This window comes from Danio rerio, chromosome 5 (genome assembly GCF_049306965.1).
Source record: "Danio rerio strain Tuebingen ecotype United States chromosome 5, GRCz12tu, whole genome shotgun sequence".
Lineage (NCBI taxonomy): Eukaryota > Metazoa > Chordata > Actinopteri > Cypriniformes > Danionidae > Danio > Danio rerio.
Genome location: NC_133180.1, coordinates 21,570,813 through 21,592,500, shown reverse-complemented (window position 1 = coordinate 21,592,500; position 21,688 = coordinate 21,570,813). Strand labels below are relative to the sequence as shown.

At 37.0% G+C, this 21,688-nt stretch overlaps 1 protein-coding gene across 2 annotated transcripts in view; it reads right to left on the bottom strand.

Moving 5' to 3' along the window:
- Positions 1 to 21,688, bottom strand: part of limk2 (LIM domain kinase 2) — a 40,131-nt gene that overhangs the window by 1,242 nt on the left and 17,201 nt on the right. Inside the window, exons 4-17 of one of the 2 annotated variants that reach the window (XM_073950130.1) lie at positions 18,485 to 18,514; positions 17,945 to 18,054; positions 16,722 to 16,913; positions 16,244 to 16,349; positions 14,140 to 14,354; positions 13,835 to 14,021; positions 12,187 to 12,273; positions 11,789 to 11,920; positions 11,174 to 11,230; positions 8,264 to 8,329; positions 6,034 to 6,211; positions 2,804 to 2,859; positions 2,400 to 2,557; positions 1 to 323 (exon numbers count right to left, since the gene is read on the bottom strand). The exon at positions 1 to 323 is cut by the window's left edge and continues 1,242 nt beyond it. In XM_073950130.1, the coding sequence (XP_073806231.1) occupies positions 161 to 323; positions 2,400 to 2,557; positions 2,804 to 2,859; positions 6,034 to 6,211; positions 8,264 to 8,329; positions 11,174 to 11,230; positions 11,789 to 11,920; positions 12,187 to 12,273; positions 13,835 to 14,021; positions 14,140 to 14,354; positions 16,244 to 16,349; positions 16,722 to 16,913; positions 17,945 to 18,054; positions 18,485 to 18,514 (1,737 nt within the window). In that variant the 3' untranslated portion in view covers positions 1 to 160. 2 annotated transcript variants of the gene reach the window in all.

Genomic DNA, 21,688 nt, shown 5'->3' with positions numbered 1-21,688 from the left:
TCAAGAATGCCCTCAAAGTTCTACATGACATGAGAGATCTCCAAAGGAACGTCAGCATCAGCATGTTCCCAGTATGCCAATACAAGGTAAATGCTCTCCAGTTCTGTAAACTTATCAACAAAACAAAAAAGTTTCCAGCTCGGCCTGCGCTGCCATTGGATTAGTTCCTGTTGTTTTCCTGGTTTTCAGAGGCGATTTCACTGGGTCCATAAGTCCTTAAAAACTTCTGCTGAAGTTCGTCCAGTTCAGCAGGTAGAGGGATGTTCAACTCCTGATTGAAAGTTAATGCCTCGAAACAGTCCTCCAGCTTTTGAAAAGCAGGCCTGAAGACGACAGGAAGAGGAAAAAGGTAAGAACAGGAAGTGTTTCCGTCCATTACAGGGTGATGTTATACAGCATTGTTTCTACTGCTCAAAGCTACTGCTTAAAAAAAAGTGGTTCGTAAGATTTTGTATATTTTTAAAGGCTGCATTTAAATATTGTACAATGTACTGTAAGGTATAACATTTCAAAATAGCTGTAGTTTTCTTTAAAAATCATCTGCTCAAGTTACACAAAATAAAAAATCTACCAAAATAAAAGCTTTGAAATTGCTCTGCTGCTTTATAAAATATTACTATAATTACTAAAAATAATCAGTTAAAATTAAATTATTATAAAATACTGAACAGTTGAAAAACCTACAAAGGAAATCACTAAAGATAGTGATAATAATAATGCAAATCAAGCAATTAATAATAATAAAAAAGCAAAACGTGCATTTTTTTCAGATTTATTCAGTTTGCTTTTTATGTTTTGTTTTTTTACAAACCCAATCAGCATTTTTGCATGCCTTTTTGATGTTTTCCACCTAAATTTAATGGCTCTTAAAATATTTTCTACTCTAAATATTTGACTATTACACACCAAAATAAAGTTTTTAAACAAAAAGCATGTATTCATGTTATATCACCACTTAAATGCAAATAGGTTTGATCCAAAATAACTTCGTATATCCAAGTATATGCATTTTAATTTATTTATTTTACACACACACAAACACACACGCACGCACGCACGCACACACACACACACACACACACACACACACACGCACACACACGCACGCACACACACGCCCACACACGTACAGTAGGCTAAGGGAAAGTTGTAAACCTCTTTATATTTACATGAGGTCCTAACTACACTTCCTCTGATGATCTCTGTATTTCACACTTAAGAAGTCCCATAACTCAATCAGGATATGTGGATGGATTATCATAAAAACTTATCAAGAAGTGTTGTCTCATAATTGACAAGACAAAGCTTATAGCAATGATCTCAAACTCAATTACTGGAGGGCTGCAGCTCTGCATAGTTTAGCTCCAAACACCTCCAACTTACACCTGCTTAATCTTTAGTAGTCTTGAACGCCTTGATTAGTTGGATCTAGGGATGCAACAATTATAGATTTTGGTTGTACGATTACAGTCCGAGAAATAATCTCGGTTATCACAAACATTATGCATTCAATAATTTCAAAACACCTCTACTTTATTGGTGCTCAGTAACCAAATAATGCAGCAAAAAAATAATAATAAAAACAAACTGTCCATTTCTCTTTGGAGTTTTTGAAGTTTTTGACATTTAAACATAACTATAGTATTAACTAGAGTATTTCCCTTTTAAAGAGAACAAATGTAGTGAAAGGCTGCTGAACCTCTGTCTGAAAGACGCTTTTGATCAACCATATTACAAAACTTGTTTGGTCCAAAAAGGAAAAAAGTACAAAATTAAAATACTAAATGTGCATTAAAGTATAAATGTGCATATTCCATACAAAGTATGAAGCTGATCGGTCCATTCACTTGACTGTGACTTGCGGTGCGCTTGCAACATTCTAAAAAGTAAAGATGTTTTCAAATAAGTGTGCCTTGAAGCCGCAAGCGTCCATTGGAAATAAAAAACTAGCGCATGCAAAAGACGTGATATGTGAATGGTCTAGTTTATAGCCACAGTCAGCCATAGTTAATTCAGTGTGTGTGTGTGTGTGTGTGTGTGTGTGTGTGTAATAGCCTCAGTGTACAAGTACAGAAATTTAAACTAACGCACAGTTAGCATAACGTTGTTTAGTTGCAGCAGTTTTGTTCCAGGCAGAAACACTGATGAGAAGCCTTTATAAATAATTAACCATGACGAATTAAAGCGTGGTTAATAGTGAAATCAGTTAATCACTGCATGCCTAGTTGGTTTAGTTGTGTTTCATTACAGTTAGAGCAAAACTGTGCAGAGCTGTGGCCCTCCAGGAATTGAGTTTGAGACCTATGACTTATAGCCAGTGAAAGATGAGCTAAAACATCTTGTATGCATTTTATTTTTACCTTCAACATTATTGTTAAAAAAACACATTTGTGACTTACCGGTTGTCAGGAGTGAGGTCACAACAGGCCACAGCCAATGCAAAGAAAGCAGGAGGACAGTGCTCAGGAAGAAACTTCTCGATGAACGTTCGCACATTCAGCCCAAAATCCAGTGTTCTTGGAAGACACTCGGGATCTGCATAAACCTGACCAATAATCTATTCCAAAGGGAAGAAGAATGAATAAGAAGAAATAAAGATGATGAAACTTTCAAGCATCCTCTTATATAACAAAGAATGAAATGTAGCAGTTTTGACTAAAACCAGTTGAGCGTAGCGCTTGCTTTTGGCATTCCCACATTCGTATGCAATCGCTTACATAAATGACAGTTCTTAGAGAACATGCTGTCCTCATAAAGACGTACTATAAAAAGGGAGATGTTTACAACAACAAAGGACTCTTACCTCACAGAGTACAATGCCAAAGGAGAAAATATCCACCTTCTCGTCGTAGCGTTTACCTGTTTACACAGAGATGAAAGAAATCAAGAAAAACAAGCCTATTGAACACAACCCAAAAACACCTTTGTTTCATTGCAGATAATGACAGTTACTTGGAGGAACACAAAAACATCAACACAACAGTCTAAGAAAAAAAAAAGTTTTATATTACAAAAAAAAAACTATATATTTTGTTGCTTTTCAAAATGAATATTTTGAGTATTTACAGACATTAGATCAACAATGTCCTTTTTCATCATTCAAAGTGTACCTTTGATATTTACATATATACAAGTCATGATATTTTTACAAATACAGCATGTGAATAGTTTAATAAAATCCAGTCCTGTAAAATAATGAGATCATTCACCATTTCAATTAAAGCACTAGCAGTCACTGTTGGAACTTTTGTGACTGCTAAACACTTACATATTTAAAAGAAGCTAGTAGGGATGGATATATATATATATATATATATATATATATATATATATATATATATATATATATATATATATATATATATATATATATATATATATATATAGGCAGTTATATCTCTATAGACTGATAAATGCTATTTGTAATACTATCGTTATAATATTAGGCCGATATATTTAAAGAGCCCATATTATGGGTTTTTGAAAATTCCCCTCCATGTAGTGTGTAACACAGCTCTAAGTGAAGTGAAGTATCCAGCTAAGGCTTAAATCTGTAAGAATACAGTGTTTAAAACTGTTGATTCATCTATAAAAGAGTCGATTCATAGTGCTTCAAACGAGTCGCCTTGATACCGACTCATTAGGTGTTTCGCCATGACGTACGAACGAAACAAAGTTTTTCACGTGCACGCGCAAACCCGGGAGATTTCAAACCTGAGGCCCCGCCCTCTGACGCAGTAACCCAGACACACACACACACACACCCACAAACACACGCACACAAACATGCCGGTCGATTGAAGTCACACTGCAGATGGATATATTGAGTCTCTACCCAAAGATGAAACCTCAGCATTATAGCCAAGCAGTTGGAAACTACTGGAAACTTCTGGAAGCTACATGCTACAAAGAATACTTCATCTGAGTTTGTTAAAGGAAGGATCAGTAAAGAGTAACTGATGGACGTCAGGATGGGTTTCTTCCATTTCTCAAGTGTAAGTACGTGCGGTTAAAGTTGTTGCCTCGTTGACTCTAGCTTGCAAATGTATTTAGTTGTGATTTGTTACTTGTAACCGAGTGTACTGTATCAGGTTAACTGGCTATATTCTCTTATCGCGTGCAAAGTCACGTTAAAAACGCGACGCGTGCTGCTTTGTTTATGGAGCTCCGTGGTAACGTTAGAGGTGTGCATACCCGCGGCTGTCCCCGCGCCAGATTTCTGCGGCGCGGGAATAAATTTCCGAATAAATCGCCGGAGCGGTCGGTAACGGGTTTGATTTGGGACGGGAGCGGGCTGCCTGAGAAAGAGAAAGATGTGTCTGCTTGGTGCTTGTGTGTTAGTGCGCACGCGCGCGTATGAGAGAGAGAGAGAGAGAGAGAGAGAGAGAGAGAGAGAGAGAGAGAGAGAGAGAGAGAGAGAGAGAGAGAGAGAGAGAGAGAGAGAGAGAGAGAGAGCGAGCGAGCGAGAGCTTTATGCTTGGTGCTGTGTGTGTGTTTATACAGATTTTCGGTTTTGTTCTCCCCCGCTCTTTAGCGGGATCGGGCGCGGCGGGCAGAATACGGGGCGGGTTCTAAGGCTAAAACCTGGCGGGTGCGGGCGGAAGCGGGAGCGTTCTCGTCCGGAGGTGTTTGTGTGTGTGTGGCAGCTAAAATCCACGCCTACACTATCTAGCGTGTATGAACTGTGATTACTTTTTAAATTGCTGATTAGCTATTGGCCATTTCACTCTCTGACTGAAGGCAGTCGACCAATCGCGACAGACTGTCATCGGTCCAATCAGCGCAGATTAGCTTCGCGCTAAGGAGGGGTTTGGGAACAAATGAATCACTGAACGATTCATACAGGAGTCGCTGGGATAATTAGGTAAAAATAAATGCAGATTATAAGACCATGAAAGTGTTTTTTGACCTTGCATGCATATTAGACTGTTGTTGGAGACCCTTACAACCAAGATATGACCCTATTTCATGTATAATATGGGCTCTTTAAGTCGATAGATTACGCAATTGTACAGAACTGCCTGCTTCAGAGTAGTCCAGTGCACTATAAGGGAGCTTTCCCCATTGTTTATTCCTTCAAAGTCTTTCCTTTCTTTGTGTGGTATTGCTGTGCGTTAATAACTCAGTAAGTAACCATATTCCGTATCGTTGTAGATATGTTTGATAGTGTCATTGTGTATTTTGCTTTAAATCGCCTCAGGAAAAATATTACATGTAAACATACTGTAATAGCAGCGATGCACACATGCTAAACCACTCGTTGGGGTTGTTTGTAATCTAATATGATTATTTGTTATCAACGCATTGCTTGCCATGTGTTGTTGATGTAAGATTGTATTTAGTTTGATCGGCATTTTGATAATAGTTATGATTATGACTATAGGTCTATATAATCACCTTGCAATTTGGAAACTATTGCTTTTTTTTGCTTTGAGTAGGCTATTCAGTTCATAAAATCAGTTCAAACTGTTATGAAATTTTTTAAATCAGTTATTCGCTGTATAAAAATAGAACATTTTAAAACATTTATCAGCTAATATATCGGTTATCGGCCTCCGAATCTTAAGAGTTATCAGTTATTAGTATCGGCCAAAAAAAAAAAAAAACATATTGGTGCGACAATTCAACAATTCAGTATTAAAAATGGTGACAATTATACATTTACAAGTGTAAAATTAGACTTTGGATCCAATTATTGTATTTTTCTAGACTTATAAAAAGTTGAAAGAAATTGAAACATCTTTTTCATAAATTATTGCAAACATAAGCATTTGCACATTTATTATGTGTCAGTAGCAGCAGTTCACCCAAAAAAATGTTCTGTTATCTTTAACTTTCCCTTAACTTGTTTGTGTTTTTCTTCTGTTAAACACAGATATTCGGAAGAGAGCTGGAAGCCTGTAACTATTGACCTGTAGTATTTGTTTGTCCTACTATGGATGTCAGTTGTAACCGGGTTTCAGCTTTCTTAAAAACATCTTTAGTGTTCAAGAGAATAAAGAAACTGAAGAAGGTTTGGAACCAACTTCTCACCATTGAGCATCTCTGGGGCCATCCAGTAAGGGTTCCCCACCACCGTGTAGCGTTTCTTGCGATCAATGCGTCTAAACAGCCTTTTCTTATTAGTTGGTTTGTCCGGGGGAGGCTGCTTTACTTTGTCCTCCATGATTAACCGAGATAAACCAAAATCTGCCACCACGACGGTGTTGTCCTGCAGAGGTAAGAAAAAGTAGAGCAAAGATGAACAGACAGAACAGATTCAGGGCTTAACAATGACATAAGTGCAGATTGGTCATTTAAACTGGCTGTCAATGTATAATAGAAAGAAAATGTGAAGAGTTCAGATACTAACACCTCTAAACGCCTTCAAAAATTTTCATCTAAAATCTGTGAGGGGGGGTTTCAGGCTTCTGTGTAGTTTCAGTATTTTCACACTTATGGCAAAGAATACGTTCTTTTCATGACCTTTAATTTGAAATAACTGAACATCAACACTAGATGTTGAGAAATGCAAATGTAAGAAGAATTTTAGACGGTTTTTGCATCTGAACTCTTCATTTGTTTGTGCTGTGAATGTAACCTAACCGGATTGATTTTAAAATTTTTAGACCTTGATTTTAACCTGGGCTGGCACCTGGTTACATCTGTGACCTAGTGACTTTCGCCACCCTAGCCCGCAGTCTTCGTTCGGTATCAGGACTTACTCTATATCAGCCACGCTGTAAACTCAAGACCATGGGTGCTAGGGCTTTCTCATACAGTGCGCCTAAGCTGTGGAATGCCCTACCCATCAGCATTAGGAATGCCGCTTCTCTGGACTACTTTAAGAAACTTTTTAGGAGTCACCTTTTTAGCATTGCTTTCAACTTAGGATGATCAATTTGTTAACTTTTTATTCTATCTTCTGGTTCATATTCTTATTGGTTTATTGCATCGTTTTTATTGTTGTACTGTTTCTGCTTGCCTTGTATTGTTAGTATTTTGCCTTGTAGCGCTTTGAGTCTAAGAAAAGCGCATTACAGATCAAATTTATTATTATTATTATTATTAATCAATATTTTGCAGCAGTGTATTAACAACTCTTATTTGCTTAAACCGGCATATTTGTGATGTTTGATCTCCTAAATTGATTTAAGGCCCTTTTTAAAAATAATATACGTTTTTAAATAAATTGTGTAACGCGTAACCAACTGTCTAAATTTAGAATGAACAAAATGGTGTCTTGTTCAGATGCGCAAATGTTCGGCTGTTGAGAACTATTTTTAATAACAAAATTGAGCAAAAAATCATTATTGCCAATGTAAGCAGGTTTTGTAATTTACAAAATTAAACATAGATAAGATGTTTAATATTGAAAATTTTCCCCCCAAAACCTTTAGAAGTAAACTTGGAGTTTCTTGCTTTTTCCAAAAATATTAACAGAATAAAGCACGTTTCTTCACAGTGGTAAAAGTATTACAGTCAAACAAAATGTTTAATGGACAGTGGGTTTTGACAGAAACACTAGAGTCTCTTTCATACAGACAGCCAGCACATTATCAATTGCCATTTACCTCGAATGTAATAATGTCAGAAATATTATCACCACAATTTCAGTCCTTCTTTAGTTTGAGGTTTCGATTAGGCAACTTGTCTGGCTGGACAAGTAAATACCCATTCACTTTCCCCTTCAAAAAAAATCCCTCATCCTGGACAAGTATCAGTATCGAGCACTGAAATTTATGCTTCATGAAAGTTTATTAAAAATGAATTATGAGAAATGTTTTAACACCAAAAAAATGTAAAAAAAAAAAAAAAAAAAAAAATCAATGCTTTAATAATTTAACTTTCAAATGTTTATAAAAGTCTCAAATGCATCCTGTTTGTTCTCTGTAAAAGTCCTCTTTAATAAACCTGTCATAAGTGATTCACGTAGCATAGTGTATGTGAATCACTTCAGGTCAGTCAGGGTCAGACAGCATTTCCTGTCTTATCTTCTACCACTACCAAAACATCTAAGGAACCACTAACTAAACAATCCTCAAGTGTTAACAGATCGTCTTCACCCTTCACTGAGCTTTCTTTTTCTGCTCAAGTGTTCTTACATAACTTGTTTTCGGGTCTACTTTAGACTTTTTGTTTTTTGTTTGTGCTGACACAAACCTGTCAGCTATCCTTGATTGTGAAAACCTGTTTCTAGGCCCTGAGTTCCCCAAAGCAAAGCCAAATAAGTGTAGACTTTGATCCGAGTTAATATGTGGAATGGGTGAAAATCCTCCCTTACCAGTTTGACCAGGCAATTGTGAGAGTTGAGATCTCGATGTATGATGCTCATTGAATGCAGATATGCCTGAAAAGATGAGAAGTTTACAAAAAATGTAATCAGATTAGACAGAAAGGGGGGGGGGTTGTCTGAGGTAAAACAGATCTGGCTTAGACATCTACAACATCTTGATCATCACTACAACAGAAATAAGACAAAATGAAATGATGCATCACAGCAGAGCTTGGCAACAAGACATAACAAAGCCTCCTACGAAACAACTACTTAGACAGGCTTTTGTTTAAGTGTACATGCTCTTTGAGATTAAGGTAACACTGTGTACCAAGCATGATGTTTTTCAGTGTCAAGTAGTGTGTGTGTGTGTGTGTGTGTGTGTGTGTGTGTGTGTGTGTGTGTGTGTGTGTGTGTGTGTATGTGTGTGTGTGCTTAAATGCACTATGGAAGTGAAAACACTGGGTAGCTCCAATTGGAAAATGCAACAAATATTGCAGCTGTTGACAACAAAATGTACTTGTTTAGATTGCAACCATGCAGTCTATTTATAAGGATATTTGAAATATTAATAATTTGCAGTGCCATTCACAAGATGACGACAGAGACTGCATAATTAGCCGTTAGAGGAAAAAAAAAAGCCTAATTTTTAAACTACAGCTGATCAATTCATTATGAAACTGGAGTTTCTTAGTCGATTTCTCTCTTTTATACTGCAGAGCTGTATTTATACCATAGTAATTGTAGTGTACTGAGTGTGAGATGGGACTTGCATATTAGGAATTTATGTTTTATTTATGTTGGCCACTCTTTGTATAACTTTGAGTTACTTTTTGGTTGGTCATCGGTTTCTAATGAGTCTCCTGTTTTCGTTACTTTAGAATGAAGAAGAAATCCCTGCATGTGTTTATTGTTTTTCCTTACTGCAAACACAACAGTAACATGGTATTGTTTGCGTTGCTTTGGCTTTTTCGGGTATAATTATTGTGATATCCCAATTGCAACAGAGAAATACAGGGAGATGTCTCTGTAGACTGATGGCATTTCATGCTGTTCAGCCTTACAATCATAAAATGTGAGCAAAATCACACGTTTTGTCATAACTTTATACATTAAACTAGAGTATCATTTAAATACTAGCTTTAAAATAACGTTGATGAATTAGCAATGGTTTCTGCTGTTCTGACGTCAGCTGCAGATGTGAATGAATGACAGAAAAAAGTAATTCCTCTTACAAAAGGGCTTTTAGACTTACTTGTTTATATACATGATTGTGCCGTTGAACTGTTGTATAAACACAATATTACACTCATAGCAGAGCAATGTAACTGTATATTGTCCCACTAGTGCCGATATACAACTATATTGCACTGGTACGAGTGTGAAATTGCAAAAAAAAAAAAAAAAAAAACATAATAATAATTATATATATATATATATATATATATATATATATATATATATATATATATATATATATATATATATATATATATATATATATATATATATATATATATATATCTCGATTGGTATACCTCAAAATTGGTGCTAAAGGAGCAACATTTTAAAATTAACAACTAACTATAGTTAATAGCAATATATTATATTTTATAATATAAAAGACATAAGCAATATGCTGCAGATATAGTGTTCATCCTTAAATTAAACATTTATTTTGGAGCAAATTTGGACCTATCGCATTTATGGTGAACCTTTTTTCTAGTGTTTTGTTGCTTATACATTACCGGTCTATTTTATTTTTTATTGTTATTCTTATTTAATAATTTAAATAATTTTTTCTGTTTATTAAGGCAGCATTTATTACATGTAAAAATGTTAAATACTTATTTATTACTTATTGTATGATTTTTATGAAATTTTAACTCCAGTGATTATTGCTTTAATTACTATTAATAATAATAATTAATATGTTAATATGATAATGTGACTGAGGACTGGAGTTATGAAGCTGAAAAAAAAATCATCTTTAAAATCACTGGAATAAACTATTAAATTAAATGATAAACCACTTTTGAACAGTTATTTACCGGTACTATGGTAGTATCGCGATACTATGGCTCCAAAATACTGGTGGTGCCACTGTAGTTTGTAAACGGTAGTATCGTCATTAATGGTTTATCTAAATAGATAATGTTGCATGTGAAAAAGTCACTAAAATGCTCACACATTTGTGCAACAATAAACCATTTTATTTGAATAGTCTGTGGAGCCATTTAAGCCATTTAAGGTCACAAAAAGAATTTGCGTCTTTTTTGGTAGAATATTTTACGTATTCTTATGCTTCAGTTCGAACGCACATCTGAATCAGTTCTGTTCCATGTTAATATGATTTATTAGTAAACGTGACAATCTCTAAAAGAACGACTCACAAAGTGAAATTTTGAATGACTTAGGATTGTTACCTGAGAAGACTGAAAAAAAAAACATAGATGAAAGAAAAACAAAAAAGCAACAGGAAACATGGAAAAATTTTTGACCACTTCATATAGCCTAATTTTGTTGGAAAAAATGCTCTGTTGTAACCAATTTCATTCTGTATTATATGTATCTTTATTTCAATGTATTTTGTTGGTCAGTTCTCTACCAAGTAAACAAAAAGAATGAATAAATTTTAGGTAAAGTGGGGTACAAATAATACTTTTTGGTCTTAAAAGAATTATAAATTACATTCAAGTAGGCCTATTATAACATAAAATATAGTATTTCTGACAAATATATATATATATATATATATATATATATATATATATATATATATATATATATATATATATATATATATGATATAACTGTTAACTCTTTCAAAAGAGCCTCAGAGAGGCAAAAGAGATTTTTTTTAACAACATAATCTTGTTTTGCATTACTAAATGTGTGCAAACTCAGAAGCCCACTCACCATTCCAGATGCAATGCTCTTTGCAAAACTAACTCTCTGTTCCCATGGGAATGAGTCCTGTAGGGATTGAGAGACAGAGAGGAAGAGATGAATTGCTGGCGTACTTTATAACCACATTATAATACAGGCCAGTGTAACTGCACGCCATGCTGTCCGTGAATTAGAGAGGAAATCGTTGCATAATGGCAGCGGCTTATTACAGACACTAATTACTCAAAGCAGACACACTTTTATAGAAAACATCACCATGCACTAGAGACATCATGGAAGGCTCAACAAGAGAGGTATATCATCTGTGAACCTTATGAAACCCGTATTTGAAGCAAGCCCAGTGGGTGATCTGGAAAACATTCCCACTAGTAGATCCTTCACCTGGAAACACTTCATACCTCTTTTATCTCTCATTCGCTGCAACCACACAACTGCATTTCTCCCTCTCATTTTACTGACTGTTTACATTTTCCAGCCCCTATTCCCTGTCCCTCTCTTCTCGTCCATGCAAAGTTCATCTCAGGTGAACGGAGACAGTGACAGACTAAAACGCTAACAGATGATCTACAGCCATTCCTCGAAGCAAGAGGAAAGGAAAAAATAGATATTAAAACCAGGACGCACCGTGTCTCGGATGAAATCCTTAAGAGTGCCTCCCTCAATGAACTCTGTTATCAGATTAAGACGCTTGTCCTTGTACAAAACCCCGATGAACTTCAAAACGTGTGTGTGATCAAGACTTCTCATCACTTTTACCTGGAAAAGAAAGAGAGGGAGAGAGAAACAAATATGATTCATACTAAATACAGACTGGATAAATCTAGGACTAAGTCTCTTCCTCTGAAGAAAAAAGGCAAATGTTACAGCAACATTGTATCCCGGCGCCACATGGATCTGTTTTATCTGCTGTTTAAATCACACTCTGATACTGACCCAGTACACACAACAAAGGGATTGAAGGATATGGAGAGGTAAAGGAAAAAATTAAGAGGTAATCGGATGAAGGGAGAATTGGATCTTACCTCCTTTAGGAACGTTTTCTGTGTCTCTTCATCACAGCGGATCAGCTCTTTCATGACCATCACCTCACCAGTGGCTTTATGGGTCACCTATAAGAGATTTTTTAGAAATTTTAATCCTGCCCTTTACAAATATTGAAACCAAATAGTTCAGGGTTCTCGAAAGTCACTATGGCAAGGAACTATGGAACACTTTATTACATACACCTTCAGAACTGCCTTAATCCTTTGTGGCAGAGATTCAACAGGGTACTGGAAATAGTCCTCAGAGATTTTGGTCCATATTGACATGATAGCAACACGCAGCTCCTGCTGATTTGTCGGCTGCACATCCATCAGGTGAATCTCCCAATCCACCACATCCCAAAGGTGCTTTATTGGATTGAGTTCTGGTGACTGTGGAGGCCATTTGAGTTCAGTGAACTCATTGTCATGTTCAAGAAACCAGTCTGAGATGATTCACGCTTTGACATGGTGCGTTATCCTACTGGAAGTAGCCATCAGAAGATGGATACACTGGTCATAAAGGGATGGACATGGTCAGCAACAATACTAAGGTAGGCTCTGTTGCTGACACAATGCTCAATTGGTACTTGGCACATTTTGGGCCCATTAAAAATATCCTCCACACCATTACACCACCACCACCAGCCTGAACCGTTTATACAAGGCAGAATGGATCCATGCTTTCATGGAATTAATGCCTAATTCTGACCCTGCCATGTGAATGTTGCAGCAGAAATCGAGACTCATCAGACCAGACAACGTTTTTCCAATTCTATTGTCCAATTTTAGTAAGTCTGTGCGAATTGTTGCTTCAGTTTCCTGTTCTTAGCTAACAGAAGTGGCACCCAGTGTGGTTTCTGTGGCTGTAGACCACAGGTGTCAAACTTTAGTTCCAACCCTAATTAAACACACCTGATCAAACTAATTGAGTCCTTCAGGCTTGTTTGAAACCTACAGGTAAGTGTGTTGGAGCAGGGTCGGAACTAAACTGTGCAGGGCTTCGGCCCTCCAGGAATTGAGTTTGACACCCCTGCTGTAGACCATTCGCCTCAACACGTTTGGTGTGTTGTGTGTTCAGTTGTATTAAGGGGTTATTTCAGTTACTGTTGCCTTTCTATTAACTGGAACCAATCTGGCCATTCTCCTCTGACCTCTGGCATCAACAAGGCACCCACAGAACTGCCGCTCACTGGATGGTTTCTATTTTTCGGACCATTTTCTTAAAACCCTAGAGAAGGTACGTGAAAATCCCAGTAGATCAGCAGTTTATGAAATACTCAGACCAGCCTGTTTGGCACCAACAACCAAGCCATGTTCAAAGTCACTTAAATCACCTTTCTTTCCCATTCTGATGCTCTGTTTGAACTGCAGCAGATCATCATGCATTGAGTTGCTGCCATGTGGTTGGCTGATTTATGAGCAGTTGAATAAGTGTACCCAATAAAGTAGCCAGTGAGTGTAGTTTCTTTATTGTTCATGTACAGCAAAATGTACAGACCAATGATTGGCATAATCAAACTAATTATGAGACGCCAAGTAATTCCGAGATGCAGTTAAAAAGCTTTTCTAGACATTTGGAAACCAGTGATGAGATATACACTGCATTACACAGAAAATGAGCAACCAATGTTAGAAATATGCACACCTTAATGGCCTGTCCAAAGAAGCCTTTGCCAAGGATTTCTCCATGGATGAGGTCACAGGGACGGAAGATGCGGTGAGAGCAGCTGGAAGGAGAGCGGAGAGATTCAGAGCGGCCGATATCTCGAGTCAGAACTAGATGGTCCTTGGGAGATGAAGAGACTGGAGACTTGCAGATGCTGTTGCTACGTCTACAACAAACCAGTTTAAAAAAAATGAACAGGTCAACAAGGGAATGATGTATTTATTTTGCTCCATGTTTGTATGTACACGTTTTGAATGCTTAACCAATACAGAGGAATTAGTTACCTGAGGGACCTCCTCTTTAACGTCCCATTGTCCACTGTGTCACTCCGTTCAATCTCAGCATCTACTGGTGAGGAGAGTCTCATACGAGACACTACAGGGACACCCAGCTTATTGCGGGGAGAGCCCAGACGGAGTCGGTCCAGACGCTGTCTGACTGGATCATATTCCATTAGCAGCTGCAGTGTCTGACTGGTCCGATGGATGAGGTCCTCCACCTAAAACAACCAATTAAAAAAATTTCAGAAGGTCACAACACTTTCTGCTTGTTTTTGATAAGCGCCACAACAATACAAGCCAAAGGACAGTGTTAAGTCATGAAACTTAAACAATGAGCACAAATTCTGTTAACATAGATAACATAGATTTCTTTTTTCCTTCCAGTGAAAGCTGGTGCCACACAAAAGCTCTAAAGGTGCAAAGGATAAGCCTGTACTATGAACACAGAATTTAAGGTTAGGCAATACAGAGGAACAATACAATGTATTTAAGATTCAGTATTATCAGGCAGATGAATCTGGGTATCCAGTAATGAAGAGATCAAACATCTTTCAGTAATTGTGCACGATTTAATTTTAGGACTTTTTATTTTTCAGCATTTTCCATTTTTAGGATTACGGGACTTCAGGCTGCTCATTACAGCGGGCAGACTGCTGCCAAAGAAAGTCAGTCCAAACCTCTATGTATGTGATTAAATTAAAGCACAAATCCCTGAAAGAAACAGTGAAGTGAAGGAGCGGAATTCAGATGTTAAGGAGTAATGGTGGGAAAATGAAGTCACATTTACAAATGCACGATGAGAATGCTAAGCATTTACACAGAAGTTGACAAGTCACTTCAGTACAAAAGTATACATGTGCACACCTCCCAGCACAGGTATGCATTACAACGTTAAACTTATGCTTGAGTATACGGATAACCCGATACAATGTTTTTAGAAACAAACATTGGCCAAAAAAAGATACTGGTCTGATATCAGTTTTAATTGTAACGTTTTAAAGTTTTTATACTTAAGATAATCTGAGGATTAGAAACAAAGAGTTTGGTTTGGTTTTGGTAAAACATTAGATAAAATTGTTTATGAAAAGCAATGAGAGAATATGACATTTTGGAGTCAGTCAACGTGCAGCTCTCCAGTACCTGCTGCCGCTTTGAAAAATTCAGAGCACAAAGGGAAGCCATCAATGATTTGTTGATCTTTGCAACATATTGAGTCTTTTCTTTTTAACTTCAGTTACTGTGTGCATAAAAAGCAGATCATAGTGTTCCATACTACTGCAGTGCTGCGATCTAGACACAGACACACAGGAGAATGTGACATGATTTAGAAAGAGCAAGTTGAAATAAATTCCTTAAATGCAAAACTATATGCATCCATCCAATGATCATTAGATATAATAATGGGAACAAATCATCTTGTTTACATTTGATTTGATTACAATGATCTGCAAGCTCAGCGGAGGGAAGAGCTGATGGGAAATTGAATTTAACCACTAGAATATTCCTTGTACCTCACATGAACTATCAGATTACTTCATGAATGGTACATTATAATTTCTTTATACGTATGTTACATAATCAATTATACATTATATATAAATTCTTTATGCGTATGTTACAATATTACAGAATAATATATGACACCCGATATGGCAAAAGAAAATGTGGTATCAAAGCTGAAATCGGATCGAAGTATCAGCTCGGAGCATCCCTACTTGACTACTTAATATTATTCATACTAAAACTATATATGTATTGCTTTCGTAGCCTTAACACGCCTAACTTCAATTTGACAAAACATGAAGCATGTCAACGAAGTTAGCAACGTGTCATATGGCTTATACTAAAAAAAACACATCAAAGTCATCTAACAAACACAGCCTGTTCTAGGGAGTATTGTAAAGTCAGAGCACGACCCAAACGCAATTACCCCGGTATGAAAGGAGTGTCACTGTATGTGCTGGGACAAGCAATGGTATGAGTTTATAGTTTATAAACGTTTACCATGCCGTTCCTCAGTATAATCATACTGCTTCAACACGTACCCACGAGCACAATTTCACCGTACATAAAAAGAAACTAAAGTTGTGGTTAAAAGGGAAAGTACCTCTTCCTCTATCAGGGATGTCACTGGGAGTCCATTGATCTCCAGGATTCGGTCCCCAACATGGATGGCATTCCGAACCTCAGGACTAATATGCATCCCTCTGACCCTGTAAGGATAAGATTTTGGGAGATTTGCATTGTAAGAAGACTGGTCAAGAATGAAGAGATAAATGTTATCGCTTTTTTACTATGATTTCGGTTTTAGTAAACACAAAAACAGTGCCATGTTAGGGCCCTCAATCTAAAACGAGCAGTCGTATCACCACAGTTATGCAACACATTCCATGTGGCATTAACAGTGTCTCTGGCATGGGGTGTGGTGGCATTGTAGTGAATCTTTGAGGTGATAAATAACTTCAGCAAGAATTTATTCCAAGAGTTTTTTCAGTAACATGACTGCTAGCCAAACCAGGACTCAAATCAAGATCTTAAGCAAGGCATCAAGTGTTTTCATGTTGATTCTTAATGTCTTCACTTACTCTTTAACCTGGACGCTGGCAATGGCACTGGTGCAGTCTCTAATCACGCTGACAGAGAAGCCTCTTTTGCCATTGGTGGCAGCAGGCATGGACACCAGAGTCACTGTGTGAGGGAGCAGGTCTGATGGAGAGTCAGCCAAACCCCGCTTCTCCAACACTGGTGTCAGGACCACCTGCTTGTAGCATTTACCACTGGACGTAGGAAAAATAAAAGAGAGAAATAGTGAGAAGTTGATGAGCCTCTCAGAAGATTTCAGGACAAGACCTGACAAGTGCAAGACATGTTATGAAACTCTCTGATGTGCGCCAACTTGCCTGTGCTTTTACTGGAAACAACAAACGAAGATATACAACAGATTATGAACTAAAGCATTATGATTATGAAATTTGTAAAAACTTTATCTGTATGGTCCAGATCTAACATTCACAAATACATACACACACATACAAGCTTCGATTTACTTTTAAAGATGTTTCAAACAAATGATTTTCATGGGTAGTCTGCAATTAATATGTGATTGTGTTTTCAAATTTGTATAATTTTAGTTTAAACTGTGTTATTTTTATTTTCTTTAATGGAAGGTTCCACTTATCGTTAAAAAATAATAACAAACAAATACATTTACCTAATTACCTACATTATCTGACTGACCAAGTGCTGGAAAAATGTGCCCAGTGCAGTTTCATTCAAAAGTTCACACAAGTGTCATACAATATTTCATGTAACACGTCAAGATTTAATAAAAGTACAGATTTGCTGCTTATTAATAGGTGGTGAGATTGATGGGTTCAGGTATTGGGTAGGATTAGGCATGTAGAATAAGATTATGCTTTATAAAGTACTAATAAACAGACAACATCTAAATTAAAAACAGGTAATATGTTACTAGTTACTTAAATTTTTACTTAAACTACAGTGTTTTCGAATTATTATTATTATTTTTTTCAAATTATCTTACAAAAACCCTCTTCTCTGCAATGTTATCCTGTTGAGCCTTATAAATGGTACCTGAGGCAGTAGCTACATAAGGAGATGGAGTACTTAATAAAAATCAGTGATCCTAGTATTTTAAACTAGGACATATTTACATTTTTTTAGTGATTTGTCAGGATACACCTCTCAAAACTGGGACATCTGGTCACCCTAGCTAAGATATCAACACAGAGGAATCATCACTACAATTAGTACGGCACACAGAATGGAGGACTATAAAGTAACTTACCAGTAAAGTTTTGTACGTTCCACTAAGGCATAGGTGTCTCTATCTTCAATCACCACCCTGCAGCTCAAACACACAAAGCATTCGGGGTGGTATTTATAGTCTCCTGCCACCTGAAACATACGAATACCCCCGTTCAGATTAGATCACGGCTGCACAGTCTGACGACTTCACTTCAAAAGCCCACACTGGACATCCCAAAAGAAAATCCTCAGTGCCAGGAACCCCAGCCTTGATCGATATCCAAGAAAGTCTTTCTGGAATTCTCCTGTGCACTCTTGGTGCTATCTCTGCCAAGCCCAGGCGTGGTGGATCATGCTTTCATTGTGCTTCATCTGCTTTGTGTCGATGTACTGTCTTGGTTGAGTCTGCGTTCCTTGGCAGTGACGTGGGTGTGTGTTGTCTTTTTCTGTAACACCTGCAAGTGTCTGGGCCTGCCTGTTATCTGAAGTGACATACAGCCACCGCCCCCTTCCTATACGCATAATCCTATGCCCTTAGACAACCCCTCAGTTGTGTCAAACTTTGCTTAAGACCACCTACCTCTATCCAATGCATTCGCTTTGATGGCCCCTACCATAATGGATAAAAAAATGTCAAATTAATTGTAAAATTATATGAACGTAACGTTGCATGAATCACATGAAAACAAACATTTGCATGAATCAAGAACCCAAACAACTATTAAACCAGAGAATAATATGACAGTTTCCTTTCTTTTCCTACATAAAACAAACTACTATCTAAAATGACTACTATACCTAATGTAATCCCCTTAAAAAGATGCAGTAGGTGATTGTCTTAAGAAATATTTTTTGTGACACCATGACTTAAGTATTACTTTTAGACAAATATGTTTTAAAACTATTTTAGCTACGCAAAGCTTATATAGATTGTGTTCTTTTTTTATGAATGGGTTACCCACTGAAGCTAAGAAGGCTGCACCGGAAATCTGCCGAAAGTGGTGTTAGTGAGACCAGCAGGGGGTACGTTGTACATTGATGGGGACTCTATACTGCTCAGTGAGCTCCGTCTTTCGAATAAGACGTTAAACTAAGGTCCAGACTTGCTGTGGTCATTAAAAATCCCAGAAATGTGTTTCAAAAAAAAGAGTAGGGGTTTAACCACCGGCATTCTGGCCAAATTTGCCCACTGGAGTATGTCTATCATGGTCTCCTAACCATCCCCATATCATAATTGGCTTCATCACGTCCCCTCTCCACCAATCAACTGGTGTATAATGTGCGGTCTGGTGAGATATGGCTGCTGTTGCATCATCTAGGTGGATGCTGCACACTGGTGGTGGATGAGGAGGATTTCTGTGTAGTGTTTGCATGTTCTCCCCGTGTTTGTGTGGGTTTCCTCTGGGTGCTCCGGTTTCCCCGACAAGTCCAAAACCGGTGGTACAGGTAAATTGGGTAAGCTAAATTGTCAGTAGTGTTTGTGTGTGTGAATGAGTGTGTATGGTTGTTTCCCAGTGATGGGTTGCGGCTGGAAAGGCATCCGCTGCGTAAAACATATGCTGGATAAGTTGGCGGTTCATTACGCTGTGGTTACCCCAGATTAATAAAAGGTCTAAGCTAAAAAAAACATGAATATTATTATTATTATTATACTGAATTATTATTACTATTATTATACTGAAAATGTCAAGCAAAATATTGACTTTAAGTATCTTTTACAGCATCGATAATACAGTCAAATAGACCTAAGCATTCCTTTAGTTGTTCAAGTGTAAAAGGAGATAAAAATAAAAATTGAAAATAAAAAGTCACTCATTGTCTTGGTAATGCAAATGTAATGTAAAACGAAGGAAGTAAATTTCTGTTTTTAGTACTTCTTTTTTTCTAAAAAATGAGTAAATGATCATCTTCCACCTAACCAGCTAAGGTGAAGTTTGATTTATTTTCGCACATTCATTAATTCATTTTTGAAAAATCGACATCCTGTCGCGCTTCCACTTTAACCTTACTTTGAATATTGGGTCTGGAATAGCATGTAGCAATGTTGTCACTGTGTCACTGTGAACAATGTTGTATTTTATAGACATTGGCTGATTATATGATTTCACTATTTGCAAACAATACTTTTCTGGAATTATATTATTAAGGAAAAAGTCCAAATGTCTGAATGTTAAACCAACTTTACCCCAATGCCAGTTTTGGGGGAATATAATTCCTGCACTTGCTGGCCTGTCAACAACTAAACTGGACAAAGTGCGCGTCTCCATAGAGTTTTCTAACTGGTGAATGACATGATCTAGCGTTATATAAGGTTGTCTATCTGAATCAGTGTTTGAGCGTTCATGACTTAAGGAGGCAAGGCTTTGGACGGCAGGGGAGGGACATCAATTTCTAAGCTATTTTGTTAATGCTAGCATTCTGACAGATCGCCTACTGCACCTTTAAGAAACATTTTTTGATATTGCTAATATATGATAAATATTTTTACACGTGAGGATGTCCCCAAAGGAAAGCCTTATGAGATTTAGTTAAAGGGATAGGACGAAAGTAAGTAGGAAAAAGTCAAACAAGTTTGCAACAAGAACATGGTGAGTAAATGATGATAATGATCTATCGCTTTAACTATAGGAGTTTGTTTACCCCAAATAAATCAAATGTAAGTCATCACTCTCCACCAGAAAGGTTTGGTGCTGTGACCAAATTTTCTCAAATGACAAGTACCAAAGAGAGTCTGCACTCAATAATTCCTTAAATAAATCACAGGAGAAAACTGACAAAGGCACACAGCCGAAACACACTCTTTTTCTCCTGTGATTTATAGAATACATTATTAAAGTGCAGAACTTCTTTGGTAATTAACCCAAATAAAATACATCAATATCTTTAAAAACACCATTCTTTGTAGCTTTCCTCCCCTAGTACACACAGTTCACAGTGCTTCATTTAAACAGTACGACAATGGCACACAAACTCATGTAAACTCAATATAAAAATAGCTGCCAATCAGCAAAGGTTATGAAACAGCAGCAGACGTTTATTCTCTTATTTTGAATGGAAAATAATTTACCCAATAACCCTCTGGCTCTTCTTTTCATTCGGGTTGAATGGAGAAAGTATGAGGTCACGCTGAGGTTTTATTTAATGTTAACCACAAAAGACAGATTAGCAGTTATGTTTACCGAGCTGTGAATCAACGATCCCGGGGTTTGACTAACCAAATTCTTGAGTAATTTTCTCTGCTGGGTAAGCCACACCTCCTGGTGTAGACTAAAGATTTCAACAATCAGACTTTAGAACTGGCAGACAGGCAATTAGAGGATTTTATGCCTACTTGGTTTTGGTCTCGCTGTACCTTCTACCATAACACAAATATAATACTAATATATGATTTTAAAAAAATTATATTGCATATAAAATAACAACCGACTGTCTGGTAACTTCCTGGGAGAACTATGGGAGTGACGCAACTACATTTTTACTGCCTATACATTTACAATGCTTTAGGGCAGCTAGTTGAACTACTTGATACTTGGTTCAACCTGTGAGTAAGCATGATGTCTTAAACTGGATTTGCGCTTACACGATGCATAAACGTCATTCCTGCCTGTATTTAACAGCATGAGAGTGTGAATGTGCATGTGAGAAAGTCTGTTTCCCAGCACTATACACTGTAAAAGAGCCACCCCTCCCTAAGGACTCAAGGAGTCACATCACCACAACGAAGTGAACACAGATTTAAAAAAAAAAAAAGACAAAACTACATCACTTCTCATTTAGTCAATTC